This window comes from Sus scrofa, chromosome 1, assembly GCF_000003025.6.
Source record: "Sus scrofa isolate TJ Tabasco breed Duroc chromosome 1, Sscrofa11.1, whole genome shotgun sequence".
NCBI lineage: Eukaryota > Metazoa > Chordata > Mammalia > Artiodactyla > Suidae > Sus > Sus scrofa.
Window position 1 is genome coordinate 84,375,266 of NC_010443.5, and position 21,364 is coordinate 84,396,629.

At 41.4% G+C, this 21,364-nt stretch overlaps 1 protein-coding gene across 1 annotated transcript; it reads left to right on the top strand.

The window, feature by feature from the left end:
- RPL18 (ribosomal protein L18) lies at positions 3,188–3,787 on the top strand. The gene is given in 5 exon segments (XM_021075025.1): positions 3,188–3,220; positions 3,223–3,316; positions 3,319–3,347; positions 3,350–3,592; positions 3,594–3,787. Coding segments are annotated over 5 exon segments (585 nt in total). The 3' UTR covers positions 3,780–3,787.

Consider the following 21,364-nt stretch of genomic DNA (forward strand, 5'->3'; position numbering starts at 1 on the left):
AAAGTAGAGTTACCATACAATCCAGCAATCCCATTTTTTGGCATCTATCCAGAGAAACACATAATTCAAAACAATACATACACCCCGATGTTCACTGCAGCACTATTTACAAGAGCCAAGCAATGGAAACAACCTAAATGTCCATCAGCAGAGGAATGGATAAAGAAGCTGTGGTATATATATACCATTGAATAATACTCAGCCATAAAAAAGAATGAAAGACTGCCATTTGCAGCAACATGGATGTACCTAGAGATTATCATACTAAGTGAAGTATGTCAGACAGAGAAAGACAAGTGTATGATATCAATTACACACAGAATCTAAAAAAAAAAAAATGATACAAATGAATGTACATACAAAACAGAAATAATTTATAGACTTCAAAAACCCAGTTATGATTATCAAAGGGGAAATATGACAGGAAGGGATAAATTAGGAATTTGAGATTAACAGATACACACTACTATATATACAATAGATAAAACAACCAGGACCTACTGTATAGCACAGGGACCTCAGTATTTTGTAATAAACTATAAGGGAAAAGAATCTGAAAAAGAATAGGTATATGTATAACTGAATCACTTTGGTGTACACCTGAAATAACACAACATTGTAAATCAACCATAACTCAATTAAATAAGTAAATAAATAATAAAACCACCTTGGCTATTAGGTTGTAACATATGAATTTTGAGGGGACACAAACATTCAAACCACAACAAGCAGCTTTCTGCTCCTTGTACTTTAGGGTGTTCAGAGAATGGGGATGGGATATGGTACTTTGGCAATGTTCTTGTGTATTTTTATCAGAACCCCTAAGAGAAACGTGTTTCACTTACTAAAACATATTAAACACTACATGCCTGTATTTAAGTGCCTATTCTGTGCAAAGCAGACATGATGTTTGCTCTCATGGAGCTTCTGTTTGAGCAGCATCTTCACTGTAAATAAAGGGACAGTTGCCTCTTCCATCATTCCTTCAATGGAGCTTGGTGGTGGGTGCCCCTAGCAGGACTAAAACATCAGACTATCAGGACATCAGGACATCAATATCAGAATAGAGAATACTTGAGAAAATAATGGTAAGAGTAGGTGGGAGTAGAGGGGAAAAAGAATAAAAAGAAATACGTGCTTAGTGAGTAGAGATGGGGTTAGAGAGGGAGGCATCAGGGATGGTGCTGAGAGCCACTCAATGGTCCAGACCATCCAGCCATGAAGTACACGTTGCCCCTTGTGACAGCATTTTGCATTGCTTGCAAGGTAAAATCTTGTCCCCATGTAAAATATCAGGGAGCTGATATTATCACTTTGGGCCAGTTTTCTGGATCAGACTTAGTCAAGTTGCTGAGAGAAAGCAGCAGGATTTCTGATTGCCAGTCTAGACTATACTTTCCCCCTTTTATGGCTCATTATACAAATATTTGTGCTGACCGGTAAGCTGATAAGTGCCAACTGGAGTCAATTCATTTAAGAGGAAAATTATTTATGATTACAATTTGGCTGTAAGGCTTCTTGAGTATTTCCTCTACTCTGACTCAAGAATTGAAATTAGCAAGACCCCGAATGGCATTTTCTCACTTCTGTGGAAAAGATATGTAGTAGCTTCATTGGATCACGATAGACACTTGTACTCAGGATACATCCAAGTAGCCGTTGCTTAGCTTTTCCCTAATCCTCCACTGTCTCTGGACCGAACTCCTCCTCTCATTAAACACACTTCTCAACAGATTTTCCCTTTTCTTTTAAAAGCCTCTTCTGGTCTGTCTGGGTTATGTATTGACCTATTTATTTTCTGTGTGGGTGGTTTCTGTGACTCCTCCTGGCTCAGAGGCAGAATGACTGAATCTAAATTTTCAGCTCTGAGCATAATGGAAATCCTTAACCAAATGCATGTGCACCTGTTTCACTTCCAAAATCCTCCTGAGTTGGCTTATCTGTGGGTATTTTGCTCAGTAGCTTGGGTTGCGCTAATGAGACCAAGGCTATGGTTTTGATGTGCAGGGTCTCGTGAGCACCCATCCTGCAGATCAGCCTGAACTCTGAACCCAGAAAGGGGCCCTGCACATGGATGGCCATGGTCCTGGAGGACCAGATGAGAGAGTAAAGGTGAATCTGAATAAATCTGTAAGCATAAAGATAACTCATTTGTGAGCCTTCTTGATGAGGTACCTCAGCTTGGTGGCACCTCCTTTGCATATGAATTCAAGTGTATAAATATGTGGTGAATGCATCCCCAAGTTTTTGAAGTGAGAACTTGACAGGTTTGGGCTAGTCCCAGAAAGCAGACTAAGCAAAATTACTATGGTGCCAGTACATGGGGTGGAGTTTCCATAAGAGTCAGGACACTGCTGCTCAATTTCCTGCCTCTTCAGCCATGGAAAAAAACAAGCTGCAGTTTTCTTCATAAACCATTGTATAAATGACTCTATGTGCCCAAGGGTGATTGGTCCAAAGAACTTTACAGAAAGATCTGCTCTGGCCAAGGAGAAACCAATTGTTTAGCCAGCATCATGGACTGAATATATACCTTGTGGTCCGTTACCATGTGGAAAGGAAACAAAAGTGAACATTCTTGCCTTCTGGAGGGTTACTTCAAGATGTGAAAAAGAAGCAAGTAAGCCAACAGTGGAAACATAAGAAATATATTTGCCTAAATACACTTGAACAAAAGTAGCCAAGATTATCAACAATGAGTGTCAAGCTTATCAACAGGCAGCTTCCTGAATGAAGTGATTCTTGAGCAGAGTTTGGACCATGTACCCTGCACAGGACAGGAGGAAGGACATTCTGCAGAGGGTTAGACATGAGTGATATTTACTGGGTGGGTTGCACGTGAGGGCACAAGGTGTGAGCTGAGGACACACTGAAATCACCAGTGCCATTGTCTGCCCTGTCTTAAATGCCAAATGGACAAAAGTCTCTCCTCTAACAGCCCTTTGTAGCTGGCGGTGCTCTAATCCCCTTGTGAAGGCTGTGTATACAGAACCCAGTTCTCTCTCCGAACTCATGGCAGCATTGGATGTATCTGCCTTGTGTGGTCATGGGACACACCTTGGCTCATGAAATAAGAATGAAGTGTCCGACCCCTAGCCTGGGAACCTCTATATGCTGCGGGCATGGCCCTAAAAAAGTAAAAAAAAATCTTTTGCTTTCCGGACCTGGTTAAGGAGGAGGTACCATCATGGGAGTTGACAACCACCATGCAAAGGACCAAAAGGAAAGGTTCATCCCAAGGAACCCAAGAGCCAGGACATCTACTCGAGGCTGTTGGTCAAGCTGTACAGGTTTCTGGCCAGATGAACCAACTCCACCTCGATCAAGTTGTGCTGAAGAGGCTGTTCCACCTCGATCAAGTTGTGGTGAAGAGGCTACCAACCGGCCACCCCTGTCACTTTCCCAGATGTTCCCTTAGATGAAGCTTCCTGGTGGGAAAGGTAAGACCACCGTGGTCATAAGGACTATAACCTATGATGTGCATGACCAGGAGGTGCCCAAACTGAAAGTGTGTGCTCTGTGAGTGAGCAGCTGTGCCCAGAGTTGGATTCTCAAGGCTGGGGACAAGATCCTCACTTTCGACCAGCTGGCCATTGGACTCCCCCAAAGGCTGTGGCACTCTCCTCCTCTCTGGTCCTCCCAAGGGCCACGAAGTGTGCAGGCGTTTCAGCAAGGCCCCAGGAACCCTGCATGGCCACACCAAACCCTGTGTTCGCGCCAAGGGCCGGAAGTTCGAGTGCGCCAGAGGCCAATGTGCCAGCCGCAGCTACAAAAACTAACCCCAGAGCCTGCCTTCTTATTAAAAAGATTTTGGATGCTGGGAAAAAAAAAAAAAAAAAAAAGAATAAAGTGTTAGGTATTGCTTCCACAAGAAAGCACTCAGTCGCCATCATGGGGCACAGCAGTTCTCGTTTTCTCGTGGCAACAAAAGTAAATTCAGGTGTCGAGTGGAGCCTCCTGTGTTGAGTCCCCTGACGACCTGCACTGGACATGTGGCACAAAGAAAAATAAGGCTTTGTTAGGTTTTTGCCACTGAAACTTGAGAGTTAATCTGTTGCCCTGGCATAACCTGGTTCTTCCTGGATGATTCAATTATACTTATATTTTCTCCCTGTCTAGCCTTTCTCCTCCAACTCTACATATACTCTGATTCCTATCCATAAGATGTGAAGGAAATTGTGGTGGAAAGATCACGGAGTAGCCGTATAGGATAATTTCAGGCTTTATCTTGCAGGACACTTATGCCGTGTTTACTGTACCATGGACCATTTCTTTCTTAATATTCTTTTCTCCTTTGGCTTCTGTGACATCTCTTCCAACTCAGCTTTTAGATCACTGATTATGTGTTTTAGGTATAAAACCCTAAAGAATCTCATCTACTCTCCCCATTTTTAACTAATATGTATATAACTATGATACTGATAACTCCTGAATATGTACCTCCTGCTCTAGCATGTGTGCTACAGCGTAGACTTGTACACACAAAGGCCATTCAAATACTACTACATCTACAACTTTTTTTGGCCATACTCATGGCATGCAGAAGTTCTGGGGCCAGGAACTGAACCCATGCCACAGCAGTGACAATACCAATTTTTAACCCACTGAGCCACAAGGGAACTCCTACGTCTACAACTGAGTCTTTCTCTCCTCCCAGACTTGGTCACTCTTCAAAATCAAATTGGTTAACTGGAGGGAGTTCCCACTGTGGCATGGCGGTAACGAACCTGACTAGTATCCATGAGTATGTGGGTTCAATCCCTGGCCTCGCTCAGTGGGTTAAGGATCCGGCATTGCTGTAAGCTGTGTGGTAGGCCAGCGGCTGCACCTCTGATTCAACCCCTAGCTTGGGAACTTCTTTATGCCACATGTATGGCCCTTAAAAGGAATAAAAAGAAAAAAAAAATGGTCAACTGGAAATCTCACTTGATTTCTTTCTCTCTCCTTTAAATATAGCTTCCCAATATACTTTGTGACCAGATATGATCAGTTCTGCTTCTAAAAGGAAAGCACCTGGTTCAGAGCATTGGAAGGGGACCAGCATGGCAGGAGGGTAAAGCATCTGTGGCAGGTGATGAAACCAGTCAGTTGGATGAGGGATAGCTCACCAAGAGCCTGGCCAGCAAAGAGCTTTGATTTCAACTAGAATGCAATGAGGGGACATCAAAAATATTAAGTAAGAGGACATAAACATGATCATTTTTGTATTTTTGAGAAATTTCTCCAAAAGCTCCATGGAGAATCAATTGATGTAGGAAAACCAATCCAGAAGCTATTAAAGAACCTAGTAGATAAGAAGTTGGATTGTAGCATTAATGCTAGAGAAGAGAGTATAGAAAGAAAATATGGGAAAATGAAAATCTCTGTGCCCTTGTACATGCAGTTCCCTTGATGTGGACTTTATTCACCTGGATGATGTCAATTTTTAATTTTATTATTATTTATTATTATTATTTTGGTCTTTTTAGGGCTGTACCTGCGGCATGTGGAGGTTCCCAGGTTAGGGGTCAAATCAGAGCTATAGCTGCAGGCCTACACTACAGTTCACAGCAATGCTGGATCCTTAACCCACTGAGTGAGGCCAGAGATTGAACTTGCATTCTCATGGATACTAGTCAGATTTATTTCTGCTGAGCCACGATGGAAACTCTCAATTTTTCATTTTAAAAGCAACCTAATTATCCCTTCTTACAGAAAGACTCCCATTATTTTCCACCTCTGGGTTTTAGAGGTCTTGCCTCGATGGTCCCAAAGCCCTCATACACTAACTGGTGGAAGACCACTTACATATCAATTTCTCCTCCAAAATTGTGTGCTGTTCAACAGATAAGCCCATCTTTCATCTCTATATTCCCCATGCCTCTCAAAGGCATGACATCAATTAGATATGCAGTAAAGGTTTGATGAATGAATTAATAGCTGATGGATCTGGAAGGCTTTGCTTTGAACTGAAGAACTATTCGAGGGCATTATGGACTTTTTAGTCTATATCCAAAAAGCACTTGCAGAGGGGCAATGAGAATGGAAGGGAGTAGGCATGTGAAATTTTTCAGAGATTGATGTGAAGTCTGTTATTGATAGTAAGAATGGGAGGGAAATGAGAAATTCCTGCTGTGGCACAGTGGGTTAAGGATCTCATGGGGGGCTGGGTGGAAGAATGGGGAGGAAATGAAAATCTGTAGGATTCTGACTTTTGATTCCCCAATATTTCATTTTCTATAATTCTCACTGTAACTCATGCCTACTATGTTTATTGCCTGTATAAAGTGTTAAAGGCAGAATTACTAAATACTTTGTAAATTCTACACAAGGGAAACCAACTCATTTGAAAAGCAAAAATTTAAGCCTTAAATTTTAATCCTAACAAAATCTTCTGCAGTTCTGTTTTAACAATAATATTGCCTTAATTTTGACATATATGAACTGATCTAATATACTTAGCCTATCTCCAATATATCTTTTTTTTTTTTTATTTCTTACACTCTTTTTTTGACTGCTCCCATGATTTGTGAAAGTTCCAGGGCCAGGGATTGAATTGTGCCACAGCAGTAGCCTGAGCCACAACAGGGACAACGCTGAGTCCTTCACTGCTAAGCCACCAGGGAACTCCCTTTCTTACACTCTTTACTGCAAAGTCTAACTACTTCTCTTACTGTGTCAACAACCCTTGACTATTTTATTTTACTTCTGCCTTCTTTTCCCCCTCCCTGGAATTTCCAGAAGTTCTGTAGATGGAGTGATGGTGATTGAAATGGTCAGCTCTTAGCAGAACCATACAACTGGGTAAGGAATAAGCCTCCCAACATTTCTTGGGCTCTGGAATCCTGTGTCATCCCAATTCTTTCGGGGCTGGCAGCTTGCTTATCTTCAGCAAATGCTAGGCATCATTTCAAATGTCACATTGTGGAAAAATCACTCTGTCATCAAGAAAGAAAAGGGAGAGAGACAGAGGAGAGATGCCTTTTTTTTTTGTATCTGAAACCTGGCACTGTCAGCCATCTGGAACCTGCCTCCCAGACTCTGTCTGGCCTTGGCTTGGAGACGGCAGGGTTGCTGTGTAGCACAAGGAGGTGCAAAAACAAACATGGGCACAAAACCAAATACTTGACTGCAAGAAATGTTCTGAAAGTTATAAAAGTGAAATACTACTTCCAGCTGTCACTTTATACAAGGATTAAGTTGAGCTCAAGGGTCTGCAGAAACTAAAAAAAGAAAGTGAATTATTCATTGCAGTACCTATTCAAGTTGCAGATGCCTGGGTTTTCTACTGATGGATATTCATGATCCCTTTGTCTGTTTATCTATTCACTCACTTACTTGTCTTCATGTATGCATTTGAAGACATGGTGTTGCTGCTAAGATGGATGGTGAAGCTTCATATTCTTTTTTCCTGTAGCCAAGAGCATCCTGCCCATTGACCATCCTATAGTAAATTCTGGCCTTGCCGTGGCTCCCTCTTAGTCTCACAGTCTGCACAATGCAGTCATGTTGAAATGAACATTAGCATCCAATGACCAGAGGGTAAGCGCATTGAGCACAATAAGGTGGATATGAAGACTGTTTGATTGATGGGCTGAGCTTCTATGTGCCCCATCATTGTTTTCTAGCCATTGATCTCCATGATGCAAAGTTCTTCCTCCAATTGCCCCATCAAAGGTGTTCCTTGTTGACTCTATATCCAAGAACTGATTAGATAACATGTCAATGCTGATACATGACCATAACCACTCAGCCTCTGGGGGTCTTTCCATGCCTTAGTTTTGCCCCTGAGGATAGCACAGGGGCTCAGAAGTATGTGGCTGGCACATAGAAGGTGATGTGGCTACATTCTGCACTGCTTTCATTTTTAACATGGCACTTGCTGCCTCAAAGTCATACAGATGTTTTATGGATTTTCAGGGGAATGGGGTAGGGGAGCCTTATTTCCAAATATTGTTTAAGAACTTGAGTCTTTCTCCCTATCATCTAGTTGGCTAAATTAAGATCCCATGTGAAATCTAGTATCTCTCACGCTGATTGCCTTTACTGGACTGATTATTCATGAATGCAGAAACCCCTGAATTGCAGGCTTAACTTGTTACTGCTCTCAGAGAAACACTTCCACTTGTGGATTTGGGAATGATGCACTAGGAGGAAAATAGTCTAATCTGATCATCAACCATGGGGTGCTCCTAAAACTGTGTAAACACTGACAGAGGTATTTCTCAAAGTCTGTGCCAGAAGGAAGGCAACATTTTTGTGAAGTATGTGAACATTCATTCAAATTCAAAGCCCTCATTCAGCCTGAGGAATTTGTCCTAAGCTGTATGTCTCATCCTGTGCCAGCCGGGACCCAGAGTAATATTCTGCAAAATTAAATATTTTTGATAATGGTGTTGTTCCTTAGCTATTTAAAAAATATTTTCTAATAAAGGAAAATGTCAAGAGGAATATTTCATGCTATTCAGCCATTAAAATCTTGAGAAACTCCCAAACTCCTTCACCATAACTTTCATTATTCTGAGTTAACACTCAAATAGTACAAGGGCTGAGAGCTACATTTTGTCCTTTGAGTATAGATAAAATATAGTAGGTATTAAATGTATTGGTTTTTCACATTTTGTTTCAGGTTTTTCCTTGGCAGTATTAGGTTTATTTTTAACCATATTTCAGGGAGAAACTATCAAGCAGCCTTGTGATGCAAGGACACTGTAAGAGGAGAAGCACTACTAATATTTTTATCATAGAAAAGTATTGTAAATAACTTCACATTCATGAGTCAGAGATGTCCGGAATGAACAGCTTGCAACAGTGAAAGTAAGAAATTTCTGTCTAGCCCATCAAGGAAGAGATCCATTTTGAGCATAAGTGAGGAGAATTAGGCTAATGAAGGATTACAGAAAAAAATTTTAGCCAATAATATTTATTTTGCACTTATGTGCCAGGCCCTGTGCTAAGTACTCTTATGACTTGAAATTATCTCATCTTTCTCACAATCCTATGAGATAAGATTATTATTTCCATTTTAGAGTTACAAGATCTGAGGCAGAGGTAAAGTTAAGTAATCAAGAGTTATGGGTAAAAATTGTGGGGTAAGAAGAACAAGTTTTGTTTTGAGAACATAACATTCTCATATCTTGAGAGACTCACTGGCTTTATTATAAAGCACATATGAAACACATTTTCAAAACGATCACCATCTAGGAGATCCCATCATGGCACAGCAGAAACAAATCCAACTAGGAACCATGAGGCTTTGGATTCAATCCCTGGCCTTGCTCAGTGGGTTAAGGATTTGATGTTGCTGTGAGCTGTGGTGTAGGTCACAGACACAGCTCAGATCCTGCGATGCTGTGGCTGTGGCGTAGGCCGGCGGCTGTGGCGTAGGCCGGCAGCTGTAGCTCCAATTCATCCCCTAGTCTGGGAACATCCATATGCCGAGGGTGCAGCCCTAAAAAGCAAAAGAAAAAAAAAAAGTAAATAAATAAAAAATAAAAAATAAAATAAAATAAAATGATCACTATCCATTTGGGTATTTTCCTTTTAAAGTTTATGATGTTGGCTTGCAAAATCTGTGAAAGCGCTCTAGGACAGGAATTTTCAAACTTTGCTCCTTGACTTCCTGAGGGACCTTCAGACACTTCCGGGGTGTCTGCTGGGTCAAAATTATTTTCATAACAACACCATGATTATTATTTGCAATTTTCACTGTGTTACATTGGCACTGATGGGGCAAACGCAATGGCGAGTAAAACTGCTGGTGACTTAGCACAAATCAAGGCAGTGGCACCAAAGTGGCACTACTAGTGGTCTTCACTACCAAATAGTCACAATAAAAATAGTCTGGTTATTTCCAGAGAAAATACTTGTGCAATTATCTGGGTTATGGGCTGGCCTGGCCACTTTTTTCATGGAATACCATTTCTATCTAAAAGAATGTTTGTAAGATAAACATGGTTATCCAGACTTGAGTATACATTTTCTCAAAAATGAACAAAGTGAGCTCATCTCTTTGAGGAAAATCATTATTTGCTGTCAATGATGCAAGTTGCAAAGCAAAACCTAGAATTTTGGAAAATATATCCACCATCACAAACTTGACTATTGCCTTTGAATGGATAAGCAATGAGATCCTGATGTATAGCACTGGGAACTTTATCTAGTCACTTATGATGGAGCATAATAATGTGAGAAAAAAGGATGTATACACGTATGTGTAACTGGGTCCCCATGCAGTACAGTAGAAAAGTGACAGAACACTGTAAACCAGGTATAATAAAAAATCATTATATATTAAAAAAAAAAGCTTTAAGACTTTTCTAGAAAGAGCCCACTCTGTCTGAGAGCGTTGTTGGACAAGCTGTACACTACTGCCTTGAAGTAGATCAGACACTGTCAAGCAGGTGGCAGGGGCATCTTTATGTTTGGCCGCAAGGAGCATATTGGTGCTTTGGCAGAAGTCTGAGTGAGAGCTGTTATGCTGTATTGTTGGTATAAAGGGAAATTCCCTTTGGCCAGAACCGCCAACATGCTGAACTGATCTCTTCTGCTTGAAGAGACCACATGTTTCTGACTCTGCTCAGCAAGACCACCATTCCTATTCTTGTGCTGCTGCATCAGCCTCTTGGTCAGAGCAATGTGCTGTTGGGTGGAACACCTCCACTTTGCACATCAGAGCTCTCTGGTTTTATACCCACACAGCTGTAGCCCTTTTGGGACTACATTTACATCCTTGTGTATAGACAAGGACAGAGAGAGAAAGCATGGAGCAGAGAACCCTTGCTTTTTTGGATCATCATCAACTTCCAATGAAAAGCCACTTCAGGTCGACAACCAATGGAGGATACCAGGTGGCTGGTATTCTGCCACCTGTGAGTGAGTGTTAGTTTGGAACCTACTTCATAGAATCTCCTGAATGATTTGAGTATTTCCACTTGCACAGAGCACAATTCCTTTGGTAAATGCTCTCAGATTCCTCAGAGGAAGGTTAGGTTGAAGATCACACCACTTATTTTTGATGGTATTCCAGATTTCTTATTCAAAAATATCTGATGTGTTATTTATCAAAAATCTATGGATATGGAAATGATCCTCCTTTGATGATTGGAATGAAGAGCCATGATTGTTCTGAATCGAACCTGATGATTCATTCATCCTTCTCTTTTCACTAACTCAGTTTGTATTTCATCATCACCATCATCATTGTCAGATTATTGGCTAGGGTTTCCACAACAAAATACTACTGACTGGGAAACTTAAGCAACAGACATTTATTTTATCACAGTTCTGGAGGCTGGACCTCCAAGATCAAGGTGACAACAACGGGGTTGGCTTCTACTGTGTCCTCTCTTCCCTGATTCTAATGCCTGCCTTCTCACTCTGTCCCTGCATGGCCTTTCCTCTAAGCCTACATGCAAACACTAGTTCTATTCTATTATTTCCCCACCCTTAAGATATTAAGAAGCAACAGCTATTTCAGTCTCCACTGTTCAAAGCTTTACAGTCTATACATCTAATATGCGAATAAAGAATTTTTTTTATTACATCAGCCTCACCCAATTTCTTTTTTTTCTTTTTTTTTTTTTTTTTTTGTCTTTTCTTGAGCCGCTCCCACGGCATATGGAGGTTCCCAGTCTAGGGGTCTAATCGGAGCTATAGTCACCAGCCTACGCCAGAGCCATAGCAATGTGTGGATCTGAGCTGCGTCTGCGACCCACACCACGGTTCACAGCAATGCCAGATTCTTAACCCACTGAGCAAGGCCAGGGATTGAACCTGCAACCTCATCGTTCCGTCAGGTTCGTTAACCACTGCACCACGATGGGAACTCCCAGCCTCACCCAATTTCTTTTATCTATTTATTTATTTTTTAGGGCCACATCTGTGGCATATGGAAGTTCCCAGGCTAGGGGTCAGTCGGAGCTATAGCTGATAATCCATGCTTACAGCCACAGCAATATTGGATCTGAGCCACTTCAGAGACCTCAGCTCACGGCAACACCTGATCCTCGGCCCACTGAGCGAGGCCAGGGATCGAACCCATGGATTTGACACATGGGTTGGACAGGGATCTCATGGATTGGACATATTTCTGCTTCTCTGCCATGGGAACTCAGACCTTAGAGAATTTCCCACTGCAACTTCATCAGAGATGCTGAGCCTCCAGTACCCAAATGAACTGATCAAATTCCAAACCCACTGGAACCATCTGAAATAATAATAAATGTTGATGTTTTAAACCACTAAAAAAAAAAAAAAGACTTTCTTAGGAGACTGTGATCTTATAGATGCATCCAATTTTTAGACATTGTATAATAACAACTGTAAATGACCAGTGCATGCATGCTTTTATAAAATTACACATGAGTAAAAAGATCCATTCAAAATACATATTTGTCTTTCTCTGTGATCACTTATATATAGAATCTAATAAAAATGATACAGAAGAACTTATTCACAAAACAGAAACAGAATCAAAGATTTCAAAACCAAACTTACGGTTACCAAAGGGGAAACACTGGAGGAGGGATAAATTAGGAGGTTGGATTAACATATACACACTAGTACATATAAAAGAGATAAGTAACAGGGACCTACTGTCTAGCACAGGGAAATCTCAATACTCTGTAACAACCTATATGGGAGAAGAATCTGAAAAGGAATGGAGACATGTATGTGAATAACTGTTTTACTTTGCTGTACACCTGAAACTAACAAAATATTCTAAGTCAACTATACTCCAATAAAACTTTTTTAAAAAAATGCAAGATAGACCAATGGATTTTTGTGTAACCAAATAGAAAAAATTCATTGATAATATTTCAGATACCACATTGCAACTAACCATTAAGAAATTCTGAGTTTGAGTAGAGTGGTAGAAGACTATCCATAAATCCTTGAAAAGGCCATTAGAATACTCTGCCCCTTTCAATCTATCTATCTGTATGAGTTGGATTTCCTTACATACTTCAGCCAAAATAACATACCCCAGGAGACTGAACATAGTTAAAATAGGAGAAGACAACTTTCCTGTGTTAATCCAGGTGTTAAAGAAATATATAAAAATGCAAAACAATGCCATTCCTCTTAAGTTCTATAACATAGTTATTTTTATGCTTGTGGTTGACAGAGGGGAAGGAAATGGAAGTTGGATGGATAGGGAGTTTAGGGTTGGTGGATGCAAAGTGTAACATTTGGAATGGATGGGCAATAGGCTCCAATTGTACAGCACAGGAAACTGTATGTGATTGTGTCACTTTGCTATACAATACAAATTGAAGAAACATTGTAAATACTTTAGTAAGAAAATTTTTAAAAAGAAAATTATCTAATCCAAGACAAAAGAACATATCTAATCTAAGATAATTATACAATCTGGAGTTCCCGTTGTGGCATAGAGTAAACTAATCCTACTAGGAACCATGAGGTTGTGGGTTTGATTCCTGGCCTCACTCAGTGGGTTAAGGATCCGACATTGCTGTGAGCTGTGGTGTAGGTCGAAGATGCGGCTTGAATCTGGCATTGCTGTGGCTGTGATGTAGGCCAGCAGCTACAGCTCTGATTAGGCCCTAGCCTGGGAACCTCCATAGGCCATGAGTGCGGCCCTAAAAAGACAAAAAAGAAAAAAAAGGTTATACAATCCAAGGCAAAATAAGAAAATAAAAATGTATTAAGCATGAATTAAAAAATTTATTTCAATGCATTAAAAATCGATCAATATTGGAGTTCCCTTCATGGCTAAGTGGTTAACGAATCCAACTAGTATCCACGAGGACACAGGTTCGATCCCTGGCTCTCTCAGTGGGTTAAGGATCCGGCATTGCTGTGAGCTGTGGTGTAGGTCGCAGACACAGCTTGGATCCCACGTTGCTGTGGCTGTGGTATAGGCCAGCAGCTGCAGCTGCAAATCAACCCCTAGCCCGGGAACCTCCATATGCCACAGGTACACACCTAAAAAGAAAAAAAGAGAAAAAGGCACATAATGAAGGGAATTTAGGGTCTTCATAATTTTTAAGGGTGTAAAGAACCAAATGTCTGCAAACCTCTGCTCTCGGAGAAAAAAAAAGTTCCTCCAAGAGAGGGGAGTTTATCTGCTCCTGGAGACTGTCAGAGGGAAGACAATCGTGTGGGATGTCAATGAAATGAAGGTAATGACATGGCACAGCGGGGCGGATCAGGGCCAGCCAGCAGAATGGATTAGATTGTCTACATTTTATTTTAGTTTAGTAAGGAAACTTTTCCTAAAGTGATTTTTAAAGCAATAGTACTAGCTTGTTCTCTCTCTAAAGACATTTTGTTTTTTATAAAATTACAGCCTGGAAAACACACTATGTGTTTAGTCTGAGTAGGTAGCCTGAGTTGTTTGTTAAATACCAGATCTCAGATTTGTGGCTGTTTCTCAAAAATAACTACATGACACCGGCAATTAAATTTATGTATCATTTTGATTATTTATACTTTAGTGAATCAAAGGAGGTAAATAATGGTCTGCAGCCCAGCATGTCCATCAGCATCTCATTGGCGAGCCCTTTAGATGCCTTCCATTATGAAGCTGGATACAACACATAATCTTCCCATTAAACAGTCTGGAAGGAACCATCATCCATGCCTGCTCCCACTTTGGCATCCTCCCATTTCTGGAGCTGGGTATTCCTGCTTTGCAAACATGCCCTTTGAACCATGTAGGGCAGGCATTAGTTAGTCTCAACTGTTTTAACATTTCTCCTTCCTTTTACTTAGGACATTGTTGATCGCTCAGAATTAGAGTTTCTTCTGCCCTGCCTCTCAGAGTGCTACAGGACGGACACAAATTTAATGTCTAAGGTCAAATTTAATGTCAAATTTAATGCTTAATGTCTCTCCACTGGGGAGATGGCCAATGGCCCTGCTAAGAGAAATTGTGGATGAGGTGGGTTCTCTCTCTTTCACAGGTGCCCCTGCTCCAGCTGTTTTGACTTTTCTTCATGCAATGAATGTGTCTATTTTTTGCTTTTTAGGGTTGCACCCACAGCACATGGAAGTTTCCAGGCTAGGGGTTGTTATATAGAGCTATAGCTGCGGGCCTGCACCACAGCCACATCAACCAGGGATCCCAGCCACGTCTGTGACCTACACCACAGCTCATGGCAACACTGGATCCTTAACCCACTGAGCGAGGCCAGGCACCGAACCCACATCCTCATGGTTACTAATGAGCTAGATCAGGAACTCCTGATTGTGTCTTTATTTGTTTTCACTGAATAAACAGGGTAGGTAGCTTCCATCTTACCTCCGAAGGACATCTTCAGTGACAGGGAGCTGTGAATTAGCTAGCAGAACGAACTAAATCTTCCTGAGGTTCCTTTCCACCTTGAGTACTTGGTGACTCCTAGATTTACTCTGCCCATTTGATGCAAAGTGCTGAACGATGGCGGGGCAAACATTGAAAGCAGCCGTAGCTGACCAAAACTGGTCTCAGCCTCCCATCTGAAAGTCAGGAGCAGGGAAACTCACCTTTTCTCAATACAAGAGAGCTAATGAACAGCGCACATGACATGCCATACAATAAACTTCCATCCCACCACCCCTGAGAGTAAACTGCATTTGAAGCATACTCTACAGGAGCCATCAGATACTTTGGAGAATCCAAGTAATTGGTTTTGAACTAATGGAGATGATCTAGTGGGGCTTGGAAACTGCAAATCAAACCAAGCAATAATGTTGGTTTAAGGAGTTAGATTGTAAACTTTAAAAAAAGTCGTTTTTAATCTGTATATAGATCGTTGTTGCCAATAAAAACCATTGGTATTTATTGATATATTGAAAAAAAGATGTTTGATCTTTTTTGATATATTAAAAAAAAGATTTTTTACTATCACCGGAAATTGTTTAACCAGGAATGGCTTGACTGCCTGGTGTTCTGTGTTGAGAAGGGTTCTGAGGCTGAGTTTGAATCAGAGGAAAAGAATATTACGGCTGAAAAATAACTGTTATAATAATAATAATAATAACAATAATAATAATGTGTACTTTATTCTCCCTTTATTTTGTGTTGGGTATATTTTCCCTGTTTTATTCATGAATTGAGTGCACATGGGCTAAATAACTTGCCAAAAATACATGGTAGACCTAGGATTCTGAGACTAAATCCCTCAGAAAAGACTACCAGTTCTTGTGGTACTGTGGACAAACATACAGCTTCTCAGGACCTTCGTCTTCTCATTTCTGTAGAGCTTAGGACTGCATTGCTTTCTAAACTCTCTTTCGGCTCAGATGGACATTCGTGTCTGAACAGTCCACTTAAATACCTCACACCCTGGCAAGCTTGCCCTCCTTTCAACTCCAGGAATATTCATTATAATTTGGCCATTCTGTGCTATTTGGGGAGCTACATGACTGGGTATCCTTTTATTCTAGACTCTGTTTCTCCAGATGCAAGGAAACGCTATGGAAGAGGAATGAATCCTTGCTACACTGCCTCTCCTACAGTAGCTGGCTTGGCCCCCGACACATGGCAAACATATGATAAACATTGGCGGATTGTGTGATATGGTTCAGGCCACCACACTGTCTTCTATTTTAACAGGCTGAACCTAGTATTTGCCACCGACCCAGGAGCAAACAGCTGGCTGTTTCTGAGTCAGTTCTACCTGGGGTGTGTTAAATCTGTGATCTAGAATTGAAGGTACCCTCTACCCCCCAGCCCTTGCTCCCGCCCCCTCTGACCATTATGAATGCCTGTTTATCTTCTTGCCTTCATCAACAGCAGCTATTCATTTAGCAGCCTGACTTAAGACATTCCATGTATATACTCAATGAAGGCTTTCTTTCACTATTATTTTTCTGCGGAGGGTAAAATGCTGTCTTGTTTTTCCAGTTCTCCTCCTAAGTGTGATGATTTAGATGTTCCTGCTGTTCATTGGCAGGTTTTCCGTTTCCTTCTAGCTTCTAGAAGAAGCTCCTAATAAGCCTCTTGCTTTTGAGGCTCCCAGTTCATTAATAACATAGAATTTCAGCAATGCCTGATGTTCCAGACCTTTAGCTCTTCCTTTTCCTTCCAAGAGAAAACAACAAACAAACAAGCAGGCAAAGGAAAACTTTCATTCGCTGCTGTCGCTGACTCTGTCCTGTCTGCCTTAAGATCTTAACAGAGAATTTATGCAAGAAACTCAGATTCAGTTTTGCAGTTAGGCTGAAGGCTTACATATTTGACCCCAGCTTTCAAAATGAGTCTGCTTCCGCATTTTTTTTTTCCTCTCTCTCTACCCCCCCCCCACCCCATGTGCAGTATTTTTCAATGGTACTTCATGCTTCTAAGTATGCTTTTTCCTTCTTTCTAATTAATATTGACCGGGTTCCCGAGTATACAGGGAAAAATTCTAGGGACTGTGTGGATGGAACGTAGAGAGGAAAATGTTCCTGCCCCATCCTTTCTGTTGGGCTTCTGGCTCTCAATGATGCCATTCATTCTCCCTGCCCTCTGGCCCCTTACACAACTTTCTCTCATTCACATGGGGCCAGAGAGCATCAATGCCCTTTTGTCCTACTTCCCTCAGAGCCTTGCTGTGGCTCAGAGCACAGCAGAGCTGTCGGCAGCACGGATGCCATTCCTGTCAAACCTGCTGTTTTTCGTGTCCTCTGATGAACCAGCAGTCTGTACAACGGTGTCTTCCCAGAGCACGTTTTCTGAATGTGAGGCCTGACTGTCTGTCTTCAGGTTCTGCTGGTTAGGAGGCAGGGCTGAGCAGAGAGCCAGGCCTGCACCCCTCTGTGGGTCCCTCAGCCCCTTGGTCAATTCACCTTCCAGTTCTCACATATCCTACCCCAGCCGTGACTGTGGTTCTCATTTTTCTGACTTCTGGATGTCTTTTTTTTTTTTTTTTCCCTGTTTTTGCGTCAGGGCTTACAAATTCCTGTACCTCAAAAATACAGAGAGATAACTGCCCAGACACACAGACACACACACACACAGACACACAAATACATTTCTGCCTCCTCTAAACACGCATATCCGTATGCTTATCCTCCTATCCATGTTCACAGATGCATGCTGAGCCTGCCCCAGTGCTCTTGCCCAGGCATGAAGGATGTATTATTTGCTCTTTGAGAAATTCTAAGTTTCATTTCTTGTGAAATAGTCTTGGGCTTCAGACTCAAGTCCAATATGTGTGAGTCATACAGATTAGAGAGATGGGTTCCGCGAATCTGTGAGGTAACTGCAAGCTCTTCCCAGCCTTCCTGGACGTCTCCCCATCTCATCAACTGTGGGACGTTGGGAGTGATAGCATTGCCTGTCATAAACTTTAATTATACAAGCTGGAGGCATTTACGAGCTTTCTTCTAAAAGACAGAAAACTAGAGATGCCAGTTCTTTTAGGTTCGGAGGTACTCAGCACTGCTCCACTTGCAGGTATAGACATTTTTTTTCCCTTCCAAATGTTTCCCTCTTGAAATTTGGAAAGTTGAAGCTTTGAGTTAACCCAAAATTCACTAATGGGGATTTGTCCTTATCTGTGACTTCAGAGAGTGAACTTTTTTCTTTTCTTGTCATGGAAGCACATTCAGGAATTGTTCCTTGCCTTTATTTTCCTAAACAGTTATTGAAAGTTCATTCCATTGTGCTGAATACAACAGTGTTCAAGACTTCACAGCACAAAGATGCAGTTTATTACCTCCTAGGTATTATCTAATATGTTGAAGAGAGATGAGAGCTTTCCCCAATCCCCTCCATCTCCCTGACCCCTGTCCCCAGTTTTAGGAACTTCTTCCAATTTATTTGCTGGGCCCCTTGACTCTCCGACCCCATTTCTAACTTGACTTCAGCTGTATTCTCAACTTGCTTGTTAGTACCTATTGAGCACTTAACTATATGTTAGACTAGTGCTAGGGATAAAAAGATCACTAAGAAGCGATTCTGCCTTAGTTAAACCCAGGTTCTGGGGTAGTGGGGGGTGGATTTGGGGAGGGGGTCACATGTGCACACTTAATATATAATATAATGTGCTTAAATCTCTAGGAGGAGGAGTTCCTGTCATGGCTCAGAGAAAATGAATCCATGAGGACACAGGTTCAATCCCTGACCTCGCTCAGTGGGTTAAGGATCCGGCATTTCCTTGAGCTGTGGTGTAGGTCACAGACACGGCCTGGATCTCACATTGCTGTGACTGTGGTTGACAGCTGCAGCTCCAATTCAACCCCTAGCCTGAGATCCTCCATATGCTGAGGTGCAGCCCTAAAAAGACAAAAAAAAAAAAAAAAATCTCTGAGAGGAAAGAAATCTATTTAGTGGGACACCCCATGTGAAAGTTTCGAACTCTGCTTAGGGGTGTCTGTTGGAAAAAAAAGGCATTATGAAGGATATTTGAGTTAGCTTTGAAGAATGAGCAACAGCTCACCACAACCTGGTGAGGAGAAGGGCATTTCAGACAGGCCAGGTGACCATTCATTCAAACGTTTATTATTTATTTATTTATTTATTTAAAGTTCATAAGCTCTGTAGTGATACCATTTTTAAATTAAAGTATAGTTGATTTACAATGTTGTGCCAGTTTCTGCTCTACAGCAAAGTGACTCAGTCATACACATATATACATTCTTTTCAAACACTTATTGGCCTTGAGTAGGCCAGGCTGGTTTGAAGAAGGTAAGAAAATTGGTTGACTTCCATCATGATGCAGTGAGTTAAGAATCTGACTGCCTCAGTTGGGGTTGCGGCAGAAGTGTGGGTTTGATTCCTGGCCTGGCACTATAGGTTAAAGGATCCCATGTTGTTGCTGCAGCTGTGAGGTACAGGTTTCAGCTGTGGCTCAGATTCAATCCCTGGCCTGGGAATCTCCATATGCCACAGGTGCGGCCATAAAATTGAAAAGAAGAAGAAGAATAAAGAGGTAAGAAAATTGGTATGGGATAAACAACAAGGAGCTACTGTATAGCACAGGGAACTATATTCAATATTGATAAACCATAATGGAAAAGAATTTTAAAAAGAATGTATACACAGATATGAAGAAATCACTTTGTTGTACACAGAAATTAACACAGTGTAAATCACCTCTACTTCAAAAAAAATTTTTTTTTAAATTAGCTTTTCCTTGAGTGCATCAGAAAACAAAACAAAACAAAACATGGGCCTGTCAAGAAAAATGTCGTAAGGTCATTTCTTCATCTTCTAATAAACAGCTCTGACACATTCAATAAAAAAAATAATGGTAAATAAAAAAATTTTAAAAAGGAAATTGATATGGTTGGAGTGTAAGAGATATGACTGCAGAGTCTAAAATATTTTACTAGCTTCCCACTGTCATGTAAATAATGATAGATTATTCTGCTTTATTGAACACACAGTCACATCGATAAGAACAGGTATGCCTATTGTCCTTGTCACTCCTCTACTTAGTACCAACAGTCTCAAAAGAGTTAAGAAAGTCAGTTAACCAATGTTCCCCTTCTCAAACGCCGACTCTGGTTAATCTACTCCTCAAGGTCTTTATCTGATGGCGATAACCCCAGGCCTTCCTCTTACTTGTCTGTTCCAGGGCTAAGGACTTCAGACCATCAGTCTCTCCTCTATTTGTATCAGCTCCCTGGCTCACTGCCAGGAATCACCAGCTACTAGTTTCCAAACAGAGTTGGTTTGGTCAGTTTTGCATACCAATTTAGAGATTTATAACTTATTCTCCAAAAAGGTAGCTTTAGCAAAAACTGACTATTGAGACTGGCATATATTATACATATTTCCCCTTTTCCTTGAAGATTACACTTTTGTAAGTCTGTCACGGAATGAGTGACCATGAAAGGTCAGGGCCTGGGAAAGAAGTTTCATGCGGCTTTTAAGGCCCCCTTACGGTGACCTGGCTGCTCTGCCTGCTGAGGTCTTAATAGGGAACAAGACACAACTGCTGGGCCAAAATCACACTCCCCCCCCCCCCGAAATGTAGAAACTGAAGATTACATTTGCACATTTTGTTTGGTATTAATTCCACACCCTATATTTCAAAAAGTACATGAGAATTGCTGGGGCATATAACGTATTAGACGAATTAGAATCAGAGGGAAGGGGACATGACAAAGCCAATGGAAAGACAATGGGCAAGAAGGACAATGGAGGAGGCAGGGAGAGGTCAGTTTTGTGTTCTCGAGGGGTCTAGACACAGGTGTCATGGGATTTCATAGCAAATGTTCACAGCCAGGAGAAGGCAGGAGATCTGCAGAGAGAGAGCTAGGGCGGACCAGAGGAGAAAGACCTTCCGCTGAAAGCGGTGTGCGGCACTTGTGCAAATTTCCCTTGGGATTGTAGCCTTCTCTTTCATGAACTTCTCACTCCTGTTATTTCCAGTTCCGGACCATCTGATCAGAGACTGCTGGAATTTCCAGCTCTCTAGGCACTAATTTCAGGGGCTGAAACAGC